At 43.4% G+C, this 9335-nt stretch overlaps 1 protein-coding gene across 3 annotated transcripts in view; it reads right to left on the reverse strand.

Moving 5' to 3' along the window:
• Ipo8 (importin 8) overlaps positions 1 to 5262 on the reverse strand; it is a 63746-nt gene extending 58484 nt beyond the window's left edge. Inside the window, exon 1 of one of the 3 annotated variants that reach the window (XM_021190562.1) lies at positions 4959 to 5262. In XM_021190562.1, coding sequence (XP_021046221.1) covers positions 4959 to 5042 — 84 coding nt within the window. In that variant the 5' untranslated portion in view covers positions 5043 to 5262. The remainder of the gene's footprint in view (positions 1 to 4958) is intronic. The other 2 variants (XM_029534886.1, XM_029534887.1) reach the window with 2 other exon arrangements.
• Between the last annotated feature and the right edge of the window lie 4073 nt (positions 5263 to 9335).

Consider the following 9335-nt stretch of genomic DNA (forward strand, 5'->3'; position numbering starts at 1 on the left):
CTCCTTCCCTCCCTCCTTTTCTGTTCTTCTTTCTATACTTCTCTGGCTCTGCTTCTCTGCCCTCATGGCCCTTCTCCCGTTTGTCTGCCTCTACCCCTTACCTCCCTCCCCTTCCTCCAAATAAAACGCCTTTATATTAGGTCCATTGCATGGCAAGATTTCTCAGGAGGGCATCTTGGCATGGGCCCACCTGGTACACCCCACCCCACCCCCCACGACATTAGATTTCATAACAGTGACATTCCCAAAAGTCTCATAAATTCTCAAGGAAGGAAACCAGGGGGCTGGAGAGATGGCTCAGCAGTTGGGTACACTGGTTGCTCTTCCAGAGGTCCTGAGTTCAGATCCCAGCAACCACATGGTGACTCACAACCATCCATAATGAGATCTGATGCCCTCTTCTGAGGTATCTGAGGACAGCTACAGTGTACTTACATATAATAAATAAATAAAATCTTTAAAAAAAAAAAGGAAGGAAGGAAACCAGTCCATTCAGCTTGACTTCTCCTGAGTGCCTATATGGGCAATGTCATCCTTTGAGATACAACTAAGTTATTAATATTTTCTCTTTCTTTCCTTTTTTTTTCTTCCTTTCTTTGTGTGTGTGTGGGGGGGGGGGGCGCGTGCATGTGCGTGTGCCTGTGTATGTGCATGTGTATATGTGCGTATGTGCATGTGTATATGTGCATGTGTGCATGTGTGTATATGCATGTGTGTGTGTGTGTGTGTACGCATGTGTGAATGCATGTGCGTGTGTAGTCTATTCTCTCTATCTTTATATGAGTTCCAAGAATCAACCACTTGTCATAAGGCTAGGAAGGCAAACACCTTTCTTTACCCATTAAGTCATTTTACCAGCCCACTCAATATTTTTAATTTTTATTTATCTATTTTGTGTGTATGAGTGACTTTGCTTACATGTATGTCTGTGCACCATGAAGAGGGAGTCAGATTCCCTGGAACTGGAATTACATATGGTTGTGAGCCATCATGTGGGTGCTGGGAAGTGAACTCAGGTCCTCTGGAAGAGCGTCCAAAGCTTTTAAATGCTAATCTGTCTCTCCAGCCCCAACTCATTTATTTGCTTGTTTTGTTTTTTTAGAGACAGGGTTTCTCTGTGTAGCCCTGGCTGTAGTGCAATGCAGCTCACTCTATTGGCAAGACTGGCATTGAACTCAGAGATCCGCCCGCCTTTGCCTCCTGAATGCTGGAAATAAAGATGTGTGTTACCACTACTGTACCAACCTTTTTTAAAAAAAACTTTTCCAGCTAGGTGTGGTGGTATATACACTTTAATCCCATCACTCATGGTGCAGAAGTAGAGTTCCAAGCCAGGAGTGTAATGGGTTAGTTTGATGCTACCAAATGCTAAATTCTGCACCCTAAGATCTGGTTGCTCCAAGACAAGTAGATCCTCATGTATACCAGATTTTGTTATATAAACCACCCAACCACCCCCCCAACACACACACACACACACACACACACACACACACACGAGCTATCCATGATTGGTTAATAATATGCCCACATCCTGTAACTGGGCAGAAGAGAGGAAGGCAGGGCTTTGATTCCCAAGCTTGGGATTTGAGGCAGGGACTAGGAGGGGAAGAGAGAGAAGGAATAAATCACCTTGGGGTAGGTGGATCATGAGTGCATGACCATAAGGGCTAGCCTGTTGGCGTAGGAGCTACCCAGAGGGAACAAGGCAAATGGTATCTCAGGGTTATTGACAAGGAAATAGACAAAATAGAGGTTTGAAATCTGCTCAGCTCTAGTGCTTTAAGGATTATTATAAATATAAAAGTTTTGTGTCTTTTATTTGGGAACTAGTGCTTCTAAGGTAGGGTAGAAACCCCCAAATAATATTTTCCACAACAAGGGAGGTCTACTCTATCTCAAGAAAAGAAAAAAAAGGAGGTAGATTCCTTTTTATCGATCACTGAAACCATAAAAAATTTATAGTTTTTTAAAAGTAGGTGAGGGGATCTGAAGGGGAAGGCAGTGGTTAGCAGCACCTGCTATTCTTCCACAGCACCCAAGCTCAATTCCCAATACCCACATCAGGTGGTTCAGACACCCCCATCTCCAATTCCAGAGAATCTAAGCCTTCTGGTCTCTGCAGGCATCCCCATGCATACACATGATAAAAGAATAGGTTTTTAGCCCTCTTCTGGTCTCTGCAGGCATCCCCATACATATACATGATAAAAGAATATGTTTTTTTTTTTTAATCTGGGTCTTTGGAGAGAGAGAACTCAGAAGTTATGAGCCTCTATCACTCATTCAGAGGACCCAAGCTCAGTTCCCAGCACCTATGTCAAGGCATTCATAGGTACTGTAACTCCAGCTCCATGAGTTCGGATGACACTGACCTCCACAGGCACCTGCACACACATGCACATACCCATATCCATACACAGAATTTTTTTAAATAAACAAGTTTAAATGAAACAAAAGCAATTTTTTTTAAGCCTGGGCTGCATGAGATCCTGATTCAAATAAATTTGGAAAAAGAAGAGAGAGCTAAGCCATTAAGAGTGCTTGCTGCTCTTGCAGAGCACCTAAGTTCAGTTCCCAGCATCCACATTAGGTGGCTCACAACAGCCTGCAACTCCAACTTCAAAAGGTCTCACTCCAAAAATCCAAAGGCCTCTGACCTCTGCAGCCACTTGCATTCATGTGCACAAACCCACCCACATTATTTATGTATATGTATGCTTAGTTTTATATATAACTAAGAATAAACCTTTTAGCTAGCTATGGAGGCATATGCCTTTAACCCCAGCACTTGGAGGCAGAGACAGGTGGATCTCTGAATTCGAAATCATCCAGTCTACAGAGTGAAATTAACACCAGCCTGGTCTACACAGTTAACACCAGCATCCATATCATATTTACATACGTATCTCATACAGTAGATACCTATGCATTCATGCAAGCAAGGCAGGATGGCACAGGGGTGCTAAGGGGCAAGCATTTGATACTCAACATCAAATCTAGGTCTTCTACTTCAAGTACAAAAACTTATTGAAAGCCTATTACAATTTGATTTTTATGGTGCTGGAGATGAGCTTAGGGCCTCCCACTGTAAACCAAACTACAAGTAACAAGGAAAACGATCTTCTGATGAGACAAACTTTGGATTAAAATAATATGAAGAGAACACAGGATTGAACCTCCCCTGGTTCTGTAGGCTTCTAATCTGTTCTGTTTTCATAATATCAACTGCACTCATGTGTTGACAAATCAGGAAAAAGCAAGATTAGGCTATGGGCAGAAAGTATAACATGGCATCAAAGTTATGTTCCCTATTAACACTATCAAAGGGACATCTGGTCCTGTGGTAAACGCAGTGTCAAACAGGCAGCCTCCCAGTGCACAGCAGCAGGATGCAAGCCTAGCCCTTATAGCATTTTTATTAACTAAACCCTGATGATTGTTACTCTAGACAGTATTCTACGAAGTCCGGGACAGATATTGATAGTAAGTGTCTCTTTTTCTGGGGTGACTGTCCTTTCCTATTTAAGACATCAAAGCATCCTTTTTGGCCATTCAACAAAACTTTGTGTATGTTAGGATTACAAGACTGAGCAGAGCTGGAAATCATATAGGGCCTTAAAGCAGAGCCAGATAGATATTAACAGGGTCTCGACTTTCTTACCTCTTGAGGATCCTGGATTCGCATGTACCTCAAACGCCACAGATTGTCAGTTAATATTTCTCTTTTGAGATTCAAAACATCTTTTATTTAAAAAAACAAAAACAAAAACAAAAAACCTCTACTAGGGCAAACACACTAGCCAAGAAGAATCCTTATACTTTAGGAGGCACAGAATTGCCTGGGGAGCCACTTAAAACACAAACTTGTTTCTATTCCCAGGTTTTCAGATTCTTTATGTCAGGGATGAAGCCCATAATTTGCATACCCAACAGTTTTCAGAGAAGCATAGGCCACTGGTTTTAGCAACCCTTCAAGATCCACTAATTAAGGAATATCCCTTCACACTTGTAGCAAGTTCAATTGTCAAGCCATGTAAGGAAATTTTAATTTGTACATTTTAGTAAGAAGATGATGGTTCCTCTTACATGTGCAGAACCAGAGCTTGTGATATTACAATTTTGAAAGGTTGGGCCAGATGTGGTAACACACACCTTTAACCCCAGCAGGCTAGAGGCAGAGGCAGAAGCAACAGGCTGATCTATGAGTTCCAATCCAGCCTGTTTAACACAGAATTCCAGGTTAACCAGAACTACACAGTGAGATGACCCTATCTCTGAAATGAAAGGAAAAAAAAGGGGGGGGGGGGGGGGGAGAAGGGGGGAGCGGCGGGGGCGGGGCAGGAGTGTGGAAAAAAAAAAAAAAAAAAAAAAAAAAAAAAGTCGAGAAATTTTGGGAGTAACGCTGGAACAATGAATGTCTAGACCGCTTAGAAAATGGAAAGCAGCTAAAGGAAAGTCACACACATTTCAGCATTCGAAAGAAATGCCTCAAATATTCTATCACTGGCCGAACCAGTCTTTGAAAAGGTACATGGTACAGGGAAACCGCGTGCCCTTCCTAGAACTCTCTCGGACAGTGCTGCCCAGCGCTCCAGCAATACTGTGCCAAGATCCACACTGCCACCGCCAGAAACAGACGAGGGGCAGGGTTTCCAACAGCAACACCTGAAAAGGGCGGGTCCGGAGAAAAGCTAGCTTAGCTTTGGTGAATTTTCCCACCGCTTCTCCACGTAAGCGCATTAAAGGGAAAGAAAACACACCCAAAGACCACTATCAAAGGTTTCGTAGCTTCTTTGTGCTGTCCAAGAGGGCTGAGCAAGTGCACCAAGAAAGGACATATAGCCAACAGGTGCTCCAGTTGCTCCGCAGGGGTCCTAGTCTCAGGCTGGGGTTGGAGGAGAGGAGAGAAGGGAGAAGAGTAGGAAAAAGAGAAAGAGGGGCAGCCCCTCGCTAACCTGGTTAAGCTCCGTCTCAGCTGCAATCCTCAGCTTTGGGTCGATAGTGCCCTTCAGCGCCTGGATGATCCGATTGAGGTCCATGTCCGCGGGCGGGAGCTCCGGTCCCAGAGCCAGCAGGCCGGGTTGCAGCCGGGATGCCTCCTGGCCCTTTTTGGCCCCCTCTGCCCTAGGGGACCACCTCACCCCCAACCCCTGCCGCTGCCACCACCGCCTGCAGCTACTTGCTGCGCCACTCTGACTCCGCGCCCCCTGTCCTCCCTCCTTCCCCCCCACAACTCTCTCTCCATTCACCTTTTACGACAGCCGGTGGGAGGTGGAAGAGGAAGCGGCGACTCCTTTACGGCTGCCTCTTCCCCTGGCGTGCTCCACTGACCTGCACCCGCCAGAGACGCCATGATGCTTGTCTCAGGAGCCGGCATTCATTGCACAGCGGTGCTTCTACAGGAAGTCGCTCTGGATTGTTCCACACACCAGACTCCGGCAGACGGCCGCCATGATGCCGTACGGAAATCCTAGCTTGTCCACCCACTGGTGTGAGCAAAGTTAACTGGCCTGGCATCTACTTACAGTTGCTGCCAATTAGGCATATCTAAACGGAGTGGTACTTTTTGTTCGAGAACTCTGAACCTCGCAACTGAGCTGTTTCAAGACAAACTTACTGGAACCCTGAACTTATGTAGCCTACAGAAGAGGTTTCCTTTAATGTTTGAGCGTCACCCTTTATCCTGCCATTCATTCTTTGAACATTTGTTAAAAACGTTTTCAGACAGACACCATGTTATAACAAGATAAAGTTTAATGCAGGTTTGTATAAAAACTCAAAATCTAATAGAAAGACAATCAAATGTGTGTGAATGTATGTGCGTGTTTCTCCTTAGAGTGTAAAAACGCAAAAATGCAGTAGTCAAGTAAACTATATGACCAAAAGTGCCAAAAATGTCCAGGCTTTCACTGTGAAAGGCAAGAAGGGTTACACTGTTTCCATCTACAACTGCAAAACATACAAATATCAGCAAAATTTTCCTCTTGTGAACTCAAAAGATTCTAAAAACATACAGTAAAGATGACTGAGCAAATGCTGCTGAGGTGTGATCCTCCGAGGAGCATATAATTAAGATGTATTGGGTTTTAAGAACAGTGTAGAAAATGAGACAGGATGTATGCTATATGACTGGTTGCTTCCAGCAATGCCCATTTCAGTCCATTATGCACATAGCCATCAGAATGAAAAATGCATTTTCAATTTGAAACGGTACCTTTACCACTTGCACCCCAATTTCCTTTACTTATGATACCTTAACTCTAATAGACCTCTGAGTGGAAACATCAAGTTTCTTTGAAAAGTTATGTCAAATGACGGTTTGCTGGGGCACACAGGTGGATGTCCTGCTAAAGCAGACACAGGTAAAAGGATATTTTGCTGGAGCAGACACAGGAAAGAATTTTTTCCTCTAGCAGACACAGGTGAAAGGATGTCTTGATATAGCAAACACATGAAAGGATGCCTGATGAAGGAGTATAAATATGACCCCCAAAGACACTGGGAGACAAGCGGTGAGCATTGGTTTGCTCTGCCTCGCTAACACTCTGTGCCTTACACAGAGTTGTTGTACTCAACTTGTGGTAACACCAGCATTGAGAAAAACTCATCCAAGAATTGCTCATGAAGTTCCTGCAGCAGCAGCTAGTAGCTTCTGCTGCCTTGCCTCAGGACAGTTGGTGAACCTGGGAATTTCTTCAGGATTGAACTACAGCTTCTGGTTCCTGCCTGGTGTCTGCCTGCCAAAAGGACTGGGCTGAAGCTGATGGTTAGGGCCTGGTATCTGCCTGACTAGAGGACTGGTCTGCAGCTGCTGAGTCTTATTTGGTGTTTGCTACAGGACTGAACTGCTGAGAAAGAAGATCGAGGTCACCCCCAAAGAAATACTGCTGAACAGGTCCACGCTTCCCGTACCCTAGTAACTTTTCTCTTCCACTACTTCTGCTGGGTGGTGGGCTAAAGGAGAGGGTGAACTCTTATTAGATTGCAAAAAAAATATTACAAACCCCTTTCACTGTTTTTGATACAAGATCTCTCTTCATAGCCCAGGCTGGTCTCAAACATGGAGCAATCCTGCTGTTTCAGCCAAGTGCTGATATTCCAGCCATGAGCAGCACTTCAATGTCCTCTTTTCTACTTAAAGCCTATTCTCCTGTCTTTCCCTTTAAAATTTTACACTTGTTCTCCAACTCACTCATTCCTCTATTCTTGAACTATTCATTCCTGACTACACATCATTTCCTGCTTTCCAACTCAACTACTGAAGATGACCTTTTACCTATTGGGCTCACTGATAACACTATGTATGTCTAAGGGAAAGAACACCTGTTCGTAACACTATTTTTCTTCATATTCGGTGATCAATCCTGTTCCTTGTTTTTTAACCAGCACTATTCTCATTCCTTCCGTACCTGTTCTGGATCCTTCAGGAGTGTTCTTGGGTACCCAATTCCATCTTAAGAAAAAAAAAAAAAACCTACAAAAATGAGCAAAGCCCTGGCAGCTCCATTCACCCATTCCCAGATTCACCTGTGTACCTCTGCACCTCATTCCTTACATCCTGAATGGAATCTCTCCCATCTTCTCCAGAGTCTGGCTCCATAAACTCCACTCTATTTTGAATATTTTTTCATTAAAATACATGTGATGGGCTGGAGAGGTGACTCACCTTACGAGCACTTATCAAAATGGCCTGGGATTGATTCTCAGTACCCACAAGTTGACTCAAAACCATTCATAACACTGGTTCCAGAGAATCTAATGCCCTCTTCTGACCTCATCAGGTACCAGGCACCCATAGTTATACAATCAAGCAAAACACTTATACCTGTAAAGTAAATCTTTTTTTTTTAATTGACATAAAAATAAAATAAATTTGGGCTATTTATTACATGTTCTTTGATGACAATTTTTTTTTTAAAGATTTATTTATTTATTATATGTAAGTACACTGTAGCTGTCTTCAGACACTCCAGAAGAGGGCGTCAGATCTCATTACGGATGGTTATGAACCACCATGTGGTTGCTGGGATTTGAACTCTGGACCTTCGGAAGAGCAGTCGGGTGCTCTTACCCACTGAGCCATCTCACCAGCCCTGATGACAATTTTTTAAGATTTCTTTTTTCCTAGATGGCTGCCCTCTTCCTCCCCTACTAACTCAACTTCAATTTCTAGCTGCGTAGAAAGATGGGGTGAGAGAATCACCAACCTGGACAAGACAGCTAAACACCAACTTAAAAATATAAAAGAAAAGACAAAAAAAGAAAAAAGAAAAGGAAGAGCTTTAAAACCTTAATTAATGATGTCTTAGTTAGGGTTTTACTGATGTGAACAGACACCATGACCCAGGCAACTCTTATAAGGACAGCATTTAATTGGGTCTGGCTTACTGGTTCTGAGGTTTAGTCCATTATCTTCAAGGCAGGAGCATGACAGCATCCAGGAAGGCATGGTGCAGGCAGGGCTGAGAGTTCTACATTTCTATCTAAAGGTCACTAGGAGAAGACTGGCTCCCACATGGTTAGGATGGTCTCATTGCCCACACCCACTGTGACACACTTCCTCCAACAAGGCCACACCCCCTAATAGTGCCACTCCCCAGGCCAAGCATATTCAAACCACCAGAAATGCTAATTCATTTTTTTAGCTTTTGTTGCAATGAGTGTTCTTCACTAATTCTCTTTTCTTTCCATCTACTATTCAAGCAGGTGTCCCCACACTTCTGGCTTTGTTTCTACTGAAACTGACAGGTAAAGATCAACACTGGTCCCTTTAGAGACCAAATTGAGGAGCTGTTTTTCATTCAGTTCTTCATATTAAATTATCTCCTTTTGGTTGGCCCTTTACTTTATTCTGTTTATTAATTTCTTCTTATTTCACATATGAGTATTTTGCCTGCATATATGTCTGTGCACACAGTGCCCAAAGAGGCCAAAAGAAAATGTCAGTGCCCCTGGAATTGGAGTTATAGATGGACAGATCACTGTGAGCCACCATATGGGTACTGGGAATTAAACCTAGGTCCTCTCAATGAGCAGCCACTACCCATAAGCAATGAGCCATTTCTCCAGTACCTTTCTTTTTTTAAAAAAAAAAAAAAAAAAAAAAAAAAAAAAGTTTGGGGGCTGAAGAGAAGGCTCAGTGGTTAAGAGAACCGACTGCTCTTCTGAAGGTCCTGAGTTCAAATCCCAGCAACCACATGGTGGCTCACAACCATCCGTAACAAGATCTGATGTCCTCTTCTGGAGTGTCTGAAGACAGCTACAGTGTACTTACATATAGTAAATAAATAAATCTTTAAAAAAAAAAGTCTGTTGCTGGGTATGATAGCTCA

This window comes from Mus pahari, chromosome 2, assembly GCF_900095145.1.
Source record: "Mus pahari chromosome 2, PAHARI_EIJ_v1.1, whole genome shotgun sequence".
Classification (NCBI taxonomy): domain Eukaryota; kingdom Metazoa; phylum Chordata; class Mammalia; order Rodentia; family Muridae; genus Mus; species Mus pahari.